The sequence below is a fragment of the Erythrolamprus reginae genome, chromosome 7 (assembly GCF_031021105.1).
Source record: "Erythrolamprus reginae isolate rEryReg1 chromosome 7, rEryReg1.hap1, whole genome shotgun sequence".
Lineage (NCBI taxonomy): Eukaryota > Metazoa > Chordata > Lepidosauria > Squamata > Dipsadidae > Erythrolamprus > Erythrolamprus reginae.
The window spans coordinates 34,211,787-34,226,936 of record NC_091956.1 but is presented as its reverse complement, the minus strand read 5'-3'; the positions used below and the strand labels follow the sequence as shown (position 1 = coordinate 34,226,936).

At 39.4% G+C, this 15,150-nt stretch overlaps 1 protein-coding gene across 1 annotated transcript in view; it reads left to right on the top strand.

Annotated features, from left to right (window-relative positions):
- GUCY1B1 (guanylate cyclase 1 soluble subunit beta 1) overlaps positions 1 to 14,839 on the top strand; it is a 92,548-nt gene extending 77,709 nt beyond the window's left edge. Inside the window, exons 11-14 of the mRNA XM_070757307.1 lie at positions 436 to 576; positions 2,481 to 2,635; positions 10,008 to 10,128; positions 12,688 to 14,839. Of these exons, the coding sequence (XP_070613408.1) occupies positions 436 to 576; positions 2,481 to 2,635; positions 10,008 to 10,128; positions 12,688 to 12,711 (441 nt within the window). The 3' untranslated portion in view covers positions 12,712 to 14,839. The remainder of the gene's footprint in view (positions 1 to 435; positions 577 to 2,480; positions 2,636 to 10,007; positions 10,129 to 12,687) is intronic.
- The last annotated feature ends 311 nt before the right edge of the window (positions 14,840 to 15,150 follow it).

Here is a 15,150-nt window from a genome sequence, read left to right as displayed (position 1 = left end):
ATTTCATTTATTAATTTGTTTTTGTTTGTTTGTTTAATTGGATTTATATGCCGCCCCTCTCCGAATACTCGGGGGGGGGGGGCTTACAACATATAAAAAGAACAATACAATATAATGGTCTAGATCCAATTAATTTAAAACTAAGTGTACTAATCTATAAAACCTAGTATTATTAAAAAACCAGTCATTTCCACTCAGACAACAATCATACATAATATTCATCAGCCAGGAGGTTAGGCTCTAATCGCCCCAAGCCTGGCAACATATTTATATTTGTTAAGAGTACATCTCCCATAATTATTGATCTAGGTGTTTGTGCTGAAAATGTTAGCTTCTTAGGTTTTTGTGAGAAATGAGAAAGATTATTAGGTTATTATTTTACTGAGGAAAGCAAAGAAAGGGAATATCATAACTTTCAGATTTATATTTTGCTAGGTTGAGACAGTTGGAGACAAATATATGACAGTAAGTGGCTTGCCAGAACCGTGCATTCACCATGCACGTTCTATCTGCCACTTAGCACTGGATATGATGGAAATAGCTGGACAAGTTCAAGTTGATGGAGAATCTGTTCAGGTCAGTGACTGGCAACTTATGGGATTTAGGAATTTTATTGTGGTAGAATTTCAGTCCTGACATAATGTAGAATCAACTTTCAGGTTTTTAAACTTCATAAAAATAGGCAAGATGATGACCCATATTATGAGAAATCTGTCTGCTACTTATTTAACTTGTTGCTATATAGACATAGTACAGTGGTCCCTTGACTTTCGTGGGGGATATGTTCCAACACCGCCCACGAAAGTCGAATTTCCATGAAGTAGAGACGCTCCCTTCCTTCCTTCCTTTCTCCCCCCCCTCCTCCATTCCTGGTTTACTTACCCACAGAACCAGCAGGGGCAACGGGGGCAGCAAGCTGGGGGCTTCACTGCACTCTAGGGCGCGGTAGTGACAGAAGAGCCTGGAGTGGAGGCCACGCATCTAAGCTGTTCGGTGGCCCATGCATTCCTGCTACTGCCGCCACCATCAATTTTGCCGCTGCCGGAGCCCCTAGCTGTGTGACGGCCTACATGACCCCAGCCACCGCCACCACCAATCTCACCACCGCAGGGCCCTTCAGCTGTTTGGCGGTTCATGGGACCCCTGCTGCTGCCACAGATCTTGCTGCCGCTGGGCCTCTTCTGGTGTCTTATGTCAGCCGTGGCGGTGGCAGGAGGTGCAATCTGGGCAGCGGCAGCCAACAGAAGACATGTGGGCCACCAGACAGCTGAGAGCCCTGGCGGCGGCAAGATCTGCAGCAGCAGCAGTGGCAGGGGTCCCGTGAGCTGCCAAAGAGTTGAGGGGCCCTGCGGCAGCAAAATCGGTGGTGGCAGCAGCAGCTGGGGTCACGTGGGCCGCCACACAGCTGAGGGTCTTGGCGGCAGTGAAATCAACAGCAGTAGCAGTAGCAGGAATGTGTGGGCCGCCGAGCAGCTGAGATGGCCCAGTGGCGGCAGCTGGGGTCGTATGGGCCGCCACATAGCTGAGGGCCTTGGCAGTAGCAAAATCAGCAGCAGCAGCAGTACCAGGAACGCGTGGGCCGCTGAACAGCTGAGATGGCCTGGAGGCAGCGGCTGGGGTCGCGTGGGCCGCCACACAGCTGAAGGCCTCAGCGGTGGCAAAATCAACAGTGGCGGCAGTAGCAAGAATGCGTGGGCCGCCGAGCAGCTGAGATGGTCTGGCGGTGGCGAAATTATCAGCAACAACATTGGCAGTGACAGCGGGTGGCAGTAAGGCTCGGCTTCAAGTGGAGCATACCAACACTCCGAGAATTAAAGGGGAAGGATCGGGAGGCTGGGATGGAAGTGGAGCTTTTATTTAAAGATGGCTTCTTTAAATAATTTTTTTAAAAAAATACCACGGGTATATCACGGATTCTCAAAAATTTTATTTTTTGAAAACCCGTGGTATAGGCTTTCCGTGAATGTCAGACCCGCGAAAGTCAAGGACCACAACTATACAGCTATAGATAAAATAGTTCTTAAAATTGAAGGTTCCTTAGTATAAAATTATGGACAAAGAGAAGAAATCCTATGTATTTAACTTGCCTATATAATATAATCTAATTTATCTGGAAACAGATGGACCAATAGACTAACATTCCTTTGCAATTCCTTACCAGGCATTTAGTTACATTTCTAAATACATAATTTTATTTTGCCATTCTTAGAGAAAGTGTAGATGTTTTCAGAAGTACGTTGAATGATTTAATGTTAAATCTAGTTTAGTTGTAAAAGTGAAAACTTGAAGTAGACTGATTATACTATATTCATTCTAGGTTTGTAGTGTTGTGTCACATATTTTGGTGTATATATTCAGTTAAATATACAGCTAATATTTAATTTCATATTCGTAGTGCATTCCCATTACTGACTAACAATACTGTTGACCTAATATTAAATCAACTTTATAACATTTTCTTTTCTATTAATTTTTTATAGATAACTATAGGCATTCACACAGGAGAAGTGGTCACAGGTGTCATTGGACAAAGGATGCCACGTTATTGTCTTTTTGGGAACACTGTAAATCTCACAAGTAGAACAGAAACAACGGGTGAAAAAGGAAAGATCAATGTCTCCGAATATACTTATAGGTGAGATTTACTTGTATCTTTGTATTTCCAAACCACAAATTTTAACCACAAAATTTATGAAATTTACCCTAAGTATATTTTCTTTCAATTTAACTAATTAAAGTTTAGTTTTAAGTTGAGATAAATTCTTGGTAAAATATAGATAGATTGTATGGAAGTTACAAATAATGACAACTTATGACAATAATTGAGACCAGAATTTCTGCTGCTTGGTTAAACAGTTGTTGTGAGTTGCACCCTATTTTACAACCTTTTTGGCCACAATTGTTAAGTGAATCACATAGTCATTAAGCGAATCAACCTTTCCATGTTAACTTTGTTTGTCAGAAGCCAGCTGCGTGGTTCACATGATCCTGGAACATGCAACAGCTATCATAAATATACAGTGATATCTCGTCTTACAAACACCTCGTCATACAAACTTTTCGAGATACAAACCCCGGGTTTAAGATTTTTTTGCCTCTTCTTACAAACTATTTTCACCTTACAAACCCACCGCCGCTGCTGGAATGCCCCGCCTCTGGACTTCCGTTGTCAGCGAAGCGCCCAGTTTTGCGCTGCTGGGATTCCCATGAGACTCCCCTCCATGGGAAACCCCACCTCTGGACTTCCATGTTTTTGTGATGCTGCAGGGGAATCCCAGCAGCGCAAAAATGGGTGCTTCGCTGGCAACGGAAGTCCAGAGGTGGGGTTTCCCAACGAGGGGAGCCTCAGTGAAATTGCAGCATCACAAAAACACAGAGGTCCGGAGGTGGGGTTTCAAGGACTTCGGTGTTTTTGGGAAACCGGTGGGAAACCTCACCGCTGGACGTCCGTTGCCAGCGAAGCACTCATTTTGGCTTAGGTAGTTTAGCCCTGGGAAGTAATTTTATAGCACAGTTTATCAGCTAGAGAAGGGGGAGTTTGTCCAAACCGGATGTTTGGACCAGTTCAAGTAAACTGGCAGCAGAAATTTGGACTGGTTTGCCAAAGTGGCAAATGCCACCTCTAGTTGGTCGCCAGGTTGCCTCTCATCCCACCCTGCCTGGTCACCCTATATATGTTTCCTTCACTATGTGGTCTGGCTAATCGTTTCACCTCCACACCTCACCCGTTCTGCTCACCAAAGCTAAGCATGCCACCCATTCGTCCTTTGCCTAGAGCCCAGGGATGTGCCATTCCCCAAGGCCCCAGAGCCTCCATCCACTTGCCTTGGCTGGGTCAGTGAACACACCATTCACTGACTCCAGCCTTTCCCTGGAGCCTCTACCTGTTTGCCGTTTGCCTTGGCGAGGTCAGGGAATGCACCATTTCCTGGCTCTGGCCTTGCCGCAGAGTTTCTGCCCACATGCCACCTGCTTGCCCTCATCCCGAATCACCTTCGTCCGTGCCTCAGTGGCATTTCCAGTGAGGCTCGTCCAGTGAGCCTCCAGCCTCCGGTAGTTTTTGGCTGTGTTCCAAGCAGCAGACCATTCTCCTGGCTGGGTCTTTCCATCAGCAGCACTGGCAGGCAATGGGGTGTGCATGCGCAGCTGGTGTGAAGAACAGGGTGATGACGGCAGTGACAGAACTTCTCCAAACTTCTTTTTTGGATGGCAACAGTAGCTCCAGGCTTCTTGTAGTTTTCAGCACAAGAACCCTGGAGCTACCGCTGCCAGCTCAGTTCCAGCTGGCAAAGAGGCTTCTTGTGCTGAAAAAGAGGTGGCGGCTGCAGGCTTATTACAGGCCAAAAAAGAGACCTGAATTTCTGTCGCTTCCGTCACCACCCTGTCCTTCTTGCTGTCTACACATGCACACTACTTTGGCTGCCGGTGCGACTGCACCCCATTGCCAGAGCCGACTAGGAGTACGACCTGCAGCACTGAAGGGGTGTCATTGCAACAGAGCTGCAGCCAGACTGCAGTGTCCTTTTAAAATACTTTGATGCAGAGGGGAGGAGGACCATAAAGGGACAGGCCACAGGAACGGCCTTTTCTGCCAGTTCTGAGTGTGGGCTTGATGGAGGTCATGTAACTGAGTGGGCACAGCCAACTCTATGTCACTCATAGCAAACTGTTGCCCCACCAAGCCACACCCACAGAACCAATAGTAGAAAAATTTGAATCCTACCACTGGTCCAAACCCTTTTTGCAGAATACCTCTCTTAAGTCTGGTATTCTTTGGGGATAGCAAGGCTGTCCTTCTATCATGTTTCTGCCCCAATTTCCCACCATGTAGAAGCTGCCTTCTGGACTCCAACTTGCTCTCAGGGAGGGCAACTCATTCTGAGTTTTAGTGTTTCCCTTTTCCAGTTTACATATGAATTTCATTTCTTTTGCTAAGTCAAACTAGAGTTGATTCCATTATAAATTCCACTATAAAGCTATAAAGTCTCTATATGGGCCACATCCACATCTCTATGGTATTGATGACAAATGTTACTGGGGTTCCCCCTGCTATGGATCTGTCCAGTTGGCAAAATGTAGTGGGTACTTTCAGCTGCCTCGAGCGGATTCCTAATTTTTCAACCAGAGCTGGGTTAACTAGGCACCTGGTGCAGTCTGAGTCTGGCTGGCACTGTTCCATCTAAGATGCACGGCCACATGGCCGTGCACCCATCAGGAAACTCCCACACAGTATTTTCTAAAGCTGTGCAGTCGGGATGCGAAGGGTGAGGAGGAAGGAAACGTCGAGGCTCTGGAAACAAGAGGCTTTTACTTGGACGGCCACTTCTGCTCTTGCTAGAGCCTAGGTGGCAACGCCCCTCAGCCACCTGATCGGCAGCAGACTGAACCAATCACGGCTCCTCCTCTATGCAGAAAGGAGGCACTGAGAGAAGGGATGGGAGGATAGAAGGGACTTTCGAAAGGAAGGTAAAGTGGATTAAAACGCGATCTTTCTCCAGGGGGAGCTGCTTCAGGTGACTGTGGCTTTCTCTCCTGCTCAGACATAGAAGTCCCTTCCAGCAAGCCAGCAACATATTTTGCAAGTAAAATAACTTACCCATTTAAATTTGATTCATTTCTAGTAACAGAAGAGGTAATTTTGTAATAAAATGTTACTTCCAATGGAAACATACTTAATTAACCCTGTGTAATTAAACTTTTTCTTCGAACTATACTTATCATCACCCCCAAGAGGATTATTAATGTGAGTCCTGCTGACTTGTTTAAAACAATACAAAGGTTAGGATAATATTATAATAGTATGAATTTTGGCATTAATCATTTGTTCTACATAATTAATATGAATATATTTAACTTCTTTTGAGAGTGTAGCTTCTCCTTATACAAGATAAATATTATCTTGTAGAAGAAAGATTTTACAATTAATGACTGAATAATCCCAAATTGTTATTTATTGATCTATTGAGATAGTAATGATTTTAACTTATGAAATATATTTTAAATGGAAATTCTAAATATTTATCATATGGAAGTTTGATTTAAGTAATTATTTTGAAATAATATATGAAATCCCAATTATTAAGAAAATTATAACGATTGTAATTGTAATGTAATGTAATGAAAATGAAGATAACAGGTTTGATTACATTCCTAAAGATATTTTTAGAGGTTTTTGGATATGATAAAAGAAGGGATAAAACAAAGATACTGAGGAAAAGATTTAGAAAGGGGAGGAAGTAGTAGGCCCAAAAATGGAAAGATGCAAGAAATAAAAACCATTTTGGAACGAAAAGTTACATCATCATCATCATCATCATAACAACAATAACAACAACAACAACAACAGAGTTGGAAGGGACCTTGGAGGTCTTCTAGTCCAACCCCCTGCTTAGGTAGGAAACCCTACACTACTACAGACAAATGGGAATCCAACATCTGCTTATAAACTTCCAGTGTTAGAAACATAGAAGACCTCATGGTCCATCTAGTCTGCCTTTATACTGTTGGATTGTTGCCCTTATACTGTTGGAGTGTTGAAGCATTCACAACTTCTTGTGGCAGGCTGTTCCACGGATTCATTGTTCTAACTGTCAGGAATTTTCTCCTTAGTTCTAAGTTGCTTCTCTCCTTGTTTAGTTTCCAACCATTGCTTCTTATTCCACCCTCAGATGCTTTGGAGAATAGGTTGACACCTTCTTCTTTATGGCAACCCCTGAGATATTGGAAGACTGCTATCATGTCTCCCCTGGTCCTTCTTTTCATTAAACTAGCTATGCCCAGTTCTTGCGACAGTTCTTCATATGTTTTAGCCTCCAGATCCCTAATCATCTTTGTCGCTGTTCTCTGCACTTTTTCTAGAATCTCAATAACCTTTCTGCATCGTGGCAACCAAAAGTGAATGCAGTATTCCAAGTGTGGCCTTACACTTGGAATATTGCATAGTATCATAGTGAGATGCCACAGATTTCACTTCTAGGCTCAAAACAGTAGGAAACTTTTTCTTCCTATCAACTATGGTTGGAAAATGATGGAAACTATCACAAAAAATATATTGAAATACTGACTTTTGTAATAAATTTATTTATGTATTTATTTATTAGATTTGTATGCCGCCCTTCTCCATAAACTCAAAAAATATTGGGCGTAGTCAGATTTACTGATATTGCTTTTGGGCAGTAAAGATAGTTTCCTGAACAAAATTGTAGATAAGCTGTCTCAGACAGTTCTCTTAAAACAGAGCTCTTATAAAATTGAACATTAAGTAAGATATGCTATTTTACATTTTCAAACTTTGAACTGGAGGAATCAGCAAATATATGATACTATAGTGACCAGACCAATATTAAACAAGATATTTAGTATATTCCACTGCTAGTTGGCATTTATAGCCAAAGAAACATGCAAACAATTGTAGCTTTCCATTAAAATGAAGCCTTCTGTGAACATAATATACTAGTTGGGAGCAAATATATATTTTAAATCTATTATTTCCACTCATAAATTAGTTTGGTTAACAAATAAGATATAAACAAGTTTAACATGGTTTCTTGCCTTGCACATTGGCTGAACTAAGTTTGCCTATTTGTAGTCTTTTGTTCTTTAAATTATTGATCATGCTAATTTCAGTTGGAATCTTTTTATGCTAGTGATGTCAATAATTAGGCAACTAGAATAACAGAATAACATAGTGGGAAGGAGCCTTATTCCTTATACACACCAAGCCCCAAATAATTACACAACAAGTTGTCTTGCGTGACATCTGTGAAAAAAAATTGAGTGCTCAGACATGAAAATGTGCCACTTAAACACTATTCTTTTCTGTCCATACCGAAAAAAATTAGAGGGAACATTGCTGGCTGGGTCCATAAAGTGGCCTTCAACCCTGAGGCTTGGAAAATTATCTCTATGCAGAAAATCACTGGTGTGACCTTACCAGGGAATCATTGTTGGTGTTGGTGTCAGTTAGCCCCTGGTCATCGGTTGGTGGAGTCAGAGTTAAATCTTGCTTTGGTGTTGGGATGAACTCGACAACCTTCATTCCATTCAATGCCATTTTCCTCATTGACTGTGAGGCATTTCTGGGAGGCCTAGGGAGGGATTCTTGGCTTTGGTGACCAGTCTTGCACTTTGCTGCTCTTTGCGGTCAGCTAGGAGGTCTTTGAATCACCGACAAATCATCATCATAAAATTATTGAAGTTTCTCAACTCCAATGCATTTGCATTGTCAAAGATCACCATCCAGCAGGCTGTGGCCTCTTCCAATGCCAGGGTGACACTTCTCACTTTGGCATCTTCGGTAGGGATCTCCTTCCCATATTTGTGCATGTATATTAGAACGTGGGTCAGAAAGAATCCCAACTGCTGGGGATCTCCATCAAATTTCATGTCAAGGGGTGGGATTTTTCTGCACTTTGTTCTCACCTGGCCACTTCCCACCAGGGCAGTAGCCCTGCCGGCTCCGCTATGTGCCCCACCTGCAGTGATCGAGGCAGTGGCTGGAGTACTGAAACTCTACTGTGGTGTTTAGCGCTGACACTCAGTCATCTTCTTGGATTTGCCGGGACTTGCTAATAGCAGCCTTGGCATCTGTCTCGCGTGCCGTCACAGTTTGGAAAGCCTTCATGAACTACATAGCTTGCCTCACAAACACATGAGGCACATGCCAGGGCTGTTACCAGCAAACCCAAGAGGAGGAAGATTGGGAACAAGCGTCAGCCAAGAGGTTTTAGGAGATAGAATAACATGAAATTGAAGTGGCAGGTCCTTACATTAGGTGGAATCTGAAAAGTAGCAATTCTTTTATTTTGCCAAGTCCAAGCCCCTCGTGACCAGTCCACAGGCAACCAACGTGATGCTACAATGTTGTTATGGGAACTCCAAGGTACTAACTAGGCAGATAACAGTTTACCTTCAGGCTGGGAGAGAGTTTCCTCCATTTCTGAAGACTATCCCCCTCCCTAATTCCCAAGCAGCTACAGCAAAAGCATGTGAAAAATGTCAGCAAGCCTCCTCCCCTCCCCCTTTCAACAGAATGGCAGGACCCAGTTTGGATCTGACATGGACATTCAGAATATCTGCTGCAATATGTTTATTATCTTTAAAGGTCCTTCAAATAGTCTGCAATCAGCAGACAAAAGAACAAAGTGCAAGTGCATACTTTAAATCTCAAGCCATCATCAACGTTATTGCTGGCTATTGTGTGTCCCCCCAAAAAAGTTCTTTGCAGTTTGTTTTGATTTGATTGATTTTTTTAAAAAAAAATTGACTTGAATGTCCTACATTCATCATTGGACTCTAGACATTCTGTTGTGCCTTTTTGCTTACAGAGACTTCTAAAGATGCAAGAATAAGCTGTATTTGTCAGTCTGCTTTGTTTAGGTGTATGTATTCATTTTGATTATGCATTTATGCTCTGTTGATTCAGTCCATGATATATTTTGCTGCAAAACTTGATGATTTGAACTTGTTGATTTGGTACATTTGATGCAGTTATGAAAAAGCAGTGGAACTGCTGATCAAGGTTATGTGTGTGACTTTTAATCACCCTTTTGCTGTTTATGCTTCTGAACATGTGAATGTGATTTAATATTTTATAGCGAGTGGTCATGTTCTTGGAGGAAACGATTAACTGAAAGGCTGTGCCTTCAGAGTCAAATCTATGTTCCCTCATGTTCTTTTCATTTAGAAATCCTATAGCCACCAGACAAATGGTTGCTCCAAAGAAGGCTATGGCTGAGGTTACCAGATCTAAGCTGTACTAATCCAGATGACAGCCAACAATAAAACTTTTCTTCAACTCTCTGCTCCCTTCTGTGGTCATCCAGATTTTAGCAGCCCAAGAGACTGAATTGCTGTTTCTTATGGATTAAACATCCAGCACTGTTCCATATTTCTTTATATTGAATCACAACCAGCCTGAATAGTGTTAATAAATCTTCCAAAATTCAATGTTCTACATTTTATATTTCATTCATGCTCCTATTTAATTGTAATCTGTTTAATTTCAGATGTCTGATGACTCCAGAAAATTCAGATCCACAGTTCCATCTAGAACACAGAGGACCTGTTTCCATGAAGGGTAAAAAAGAACCAATGCAAGTTTGGTTCTTGTCCAGGAAGGGCACAGAGGTATGACTAACCAAAACATTTTATCAAAATAAAAACAAAACAAAAGTGATGTGAGGACTAAATATTGTATGAGTAATCAAAACATGTTCATCCAAATGAAAACAACCCCAAAAAATGATGCAAGGACTATATATGAATTTTACATCAGGCTTTCTAATTGCAAAACTGAATATCTTCTTGAAGAAATGAGCCATTTAGAAATATTGCTATGTTAATATATTTGTTATGGTGACAGCCAATTACTATCTATTATATATTACCAGACTTTATGTACTTGTATTTCAAGAAATCTTTGAGAAAATGCCAAATTATTAAACATTAATATTTTCCCCTCCTGCACTAGAATTTGTATTTATTTAAAGTCTAGTGATATTAGAGTTTACTGTTTTTCACATAATAGTCAAAAGCTCTTTTTACAGTTTATCATATATTTTCACATAGATTGAGGCCCAATATTTGGCACAGCCACAGAGCAGAAAGCAGTTAATACTACATTATTTTCAAAGATTAAAATGTGTGTGAAATAAAGGTGTAATAGAATTTATAAATAATCTAAAATGTTACTTGTCTAGATTTTTTTATTAAGAGCATTTAAAGTTTTGCCTATAGAAATAGTATTTATCTTAATATGTATTTAATTAGTTAAGGATATAGTAGATTCATTTACACAGCTCAGCTAAAACCACTGCTGTTAAATCTTTTGATTGGAAAATTTCAAGTGTTTTGTATTCTGATACACAAGAAATCTGAAATTGTAGAATGCTGGATTCTTTCTAATGCAGTATGTACCATATATTCTATACATATTTTATATTTTATAGTATATATATGTTTAAAATTCCATACACGTGTTTATAAGATGATGTAACATCTCTCTCTTTTCTTCTCCATATATCTCCATCTCCCTTTGAAACCTCTTTACTACCAAGCAGGCAACTGTTAATTTATGTCTTTCACCTTGGGGAAAGAAACCATTTTTTTCTGAACATATTTTATATACTTTTTTATTGCTTAATAATTGCAACAAATGACAGAAAGGATGGATTCTATGCTTATTTTAATTTCTTCGATTTTTAAAGTTACTTAATTTTAATTGCTGATGTTCTTCAAGTTTCCATGGCTTGGAGGTTTTTTTCCTTTTAAAGCCAATCATAGATACTATAAACAACGTGAGATTCAGAACATAAAATAGAAAATTTGAACTGGCATCTTTTTTTAATAATCTATATGTTGGAAATAAAAAAGGACACCCTTTTTTAAAGTGAAGCTTAAAAATATTAAAAAACTAACATAAACTAACAATCAAGAAAAAAGAGTAAGAGAAAGAAGAAAATAGGGATGGAAATGCAAAAAGATATAAAGGAAAAGAAAGGAAAACAAAGATATATTCAATGAATGGCTTCCAACTTCTGCCAAGGATGCTAAGGATTCAATCCTTAGTAATCTATTTTCATTGCCACATTAAACTGTTATCATATATAATGACTGCAAAATAGCATCATTCTTGGAAGTAGTAAATAATAAATATCCAGCTAAGAGATGAATAAACAAGATTAGCCTACCCTTCATTAAAATAAATAGACTATAATGCTTTGATGTATTATTGAGGAGAAAGAATTAACTCATGTATTAATATATTTTTTCGAACTGTAAGACGTAACTAACTTTTGGGGAGGAAAACAAGAAAAAAAATCTGCCTCCAGCAATTTTCCTCCTTGTAGCAAACAGCCTGATCAGCTTCAGCACAACCTGGTTTACCATGAGCAGCTGATTGGTGTTTGGATCTGTCTCCCAGAATACTACCTATAAACTGTTCCGGGCTGTGGGGACTCCCCATTGCCAGTGTCTCCTCTTATCATTGCTGCTGCCTATTGCTTCCTCTGTGTGCCTCATTTTCAACCTACACACATATCACATTTTCAGCCTCTGCGTACCCCATTTTCAGCCTCTGCGCATGCCATTTTTGGCCCGTTCTAGGCAGCAGGGATAATGGTGGTGATTCCCACTGCCTGGAGCGGGCTGAAAACGGGATGTGTCGAGTCTGAAAATGGGGCTAAAATGGGACATGGAGGCATGCAGAGGCAGCGATAGGCAACAAGTGATGGTGGTAATGGGGGTGATTCCCACAACCTGGAACAGCTGATAGGCAGTATTCCAGGAGGCAGATCCAACTGCCAATCATCTGCTCATGCTAAATCAGGCTGTGCTGAAGCTGACTAGGCAGTTTGCTGTTTGCTACAAGAAGGCAAATTGCTGGGAGGCAGAAGTCAAAGGATGGGGTCTGGCAGGTGGGCGAGGCTTTGGCAACATTCACTGTATTTCCACCCACTTTTTGGGCGGTGCGTTTTATACCCCTCCAAAACACTAAAAAATACTTTATCTTTTGAGACATTATATAGTAGGTGGAAGAAAAACATCAATAATTTTTTGAGGGAGGAGATAATATTACAAACTATTTAATTTCTGTAGTTCACCAATTAAAGTATATTTCTGACATGCCAGATATTATTATTAGATTGCAGTACCTTACTTTTTAAACTTTTTTTGCATGCCTCCAAGGAAGTAACACATGATGCTAACTGAGAAATTCTGTGAAATTCTGGAGAAGAACAGAGTGAACCTTGTCCTGCCATTTATCTAGTCTGGTAGTATCAGATATGAGTTCAATTTTATGTCCAATTCCATAATAAGCAGTAATGCCTACATCAAGTTTCCTGCTTTTCCTGCTTTTGTTCAGTTTACATTTGATATTATAGTATTTATGCTGTATGTGTGTTTCAATATACAGTACTTTGACTTCCTTCCCTTGTTATGAACATAAATAATCCATGCAAATGCTTGCTAATCATAAAATATTTCACACACATCCTTTTCATCTCCATATTTAGTGACTAATCATCATTATCTTTATGCTTGTGTACTCAATATTGTTTCTACAAGAGAAATTGTGATACCAAGAATCACAAACCCAGAGAACTTATAAATGTTTATTTCAATCTGCTTTTACGATGTATTGCAGTAATTCTATTAGATAGTTTCTACATTGTTAGTCTTTTACTATGTATTTGGTGTTATTTGAGGCAACATATGCATTTTCTATATGGAAGAGAAATTAAGGTTGTTTAATGTAAGGTTTATAGAAATAAAAAGCATTTTCTACTCTTAAGATGATCATATTATTATGCATATGGTAATAAATTACCAGATGTTTTATGTATTTATGTGCATAAATATTGCAAATGCTTAAATTAGGAATAGAAAGACTTTCATAGAAAAAAACAGATGCCCTAATTTATCATACTTAAGGCAAATGTTTTCATTCCTGCTCTGATTTGGAAGCATGTCTCATATCCATTCAATATGTACAAAAGGGCCATTATACAAACCAGAAAGCAGCAAATTGCATTAAAACGTTGCTTTAACAACATCTAAGGAAAAATATATGTTAAAGGAAATTACAGTATATGATTGTCGGTATGCTTTGATCTGTAAAAAATTTTAACTTGAAAACTTTCGGATTTTGAAAAAATTGGTCCTTTCTTATGTAGTCTTTCTAGAAGTCCTGGGGGGGAGGTTGGTTTTGTTTTCTTGAGGAGAGAATTTCACTTGTGTCAGAGCACAGAAAGTTATTGTGTTTGCATGATACAGGCTTCTAAAACTTCAGAGCATAGCATTTCATATATACTGCAGTATTCTTATTTTTCCAAGCTTATTATGGCAAGAACAGAAAAAAATATAATTTTGTTTCAAGTTGCATCTGGATGGAATAAGCAAATTAAAGATGATGCAGTTCTACAAAATCTTTTCTACTGTTTATAAGTAAAACATTTCACATGTGAATAAGTAGTGAAATCTTTCAAATTATCTTCATTTTTGCTTAAAAATAATAAAGTTATATGTGGGTGAATCAGATTCATTATGTGTTCATATGGAAACAATGCTCATGTAAACAGCATTTATATTTCTATGAAGTACTGATTATTTATCCATATATCATATGTCAAACTAATAAATGAAGTTTAGATATATTGTAGGGAATAATATATCAGTTTAAATTAATTTGATATTTAAATGTGCTAGGTATAAATGAATAAATCATGATGATAAGGTTAAGGGAAAGGTAGAGTGGAGTTGTTACTGTCATGCAGAAGATTCAAATTGTTTCCTAATTTTTGATTGTGAAACTTTGTGAAGTTGCATTCTAGCAATCAAGTTGGGATTTTTTTGTTACTGTACTAGCCCTCCTGCTTGAGGTGTGCAATTGCTTTCTGTGGCAAAGCTTGTAGTAATGCAGTTTACTAGACTTGGGCAATCCCCCATGTGAAATCTGAAATGGCTCAAAAGTGACTCAAAGGTTCATGGCCATCATGAGCTTAACCTAGATCATCAAGGACCCAAGATGTACTGATGGTGCTGGAGCTGGCTTTTTTTGTGCTCAGAACACTGGTGTGGCTTTATGTTTAGGGACCTTATGGATCACCACTCCTGCCCTACAGAATAACATTCCTCCTGAGATGCATTTAGCCCTGACCCTGCTGTCCTTCAGGAAAATATAAAAAGCTTGACTTTTGCAGCCGGCCCTGGATCAAGGCAATTGATGAACTGCTTGAATGACTTGTATTTAAATATTGTGTATCCTCCAATTGCTGACATTGTTGTATTTGCTGACATTGTTGTTTGTTTTGTTTAAAGATGCGTTTAATCTATTGTACATTGGCTTGAGTCATTTCAGATAGCAGTATGTATGTACATGATTTTGTGTGCGCGCGTGTATGCATAATATATATACATACCATATATACACATATATATACACACAAATATATAAATGTCATGAATACACACAAATATATAAATGTCATGAATAAAATGTGTTAGTATTTAGCATGTGTGTATATGTATAGTGTGTGTGCGTGTGCGTGTGAAGTTTCCAAATAGCATCCAAAATTAAATCTGAGTCCGAGTCAAATTATTCCTCAAAGTCCCAATTTATTAGAGCCATCTTGGTACATTATTTGCCAT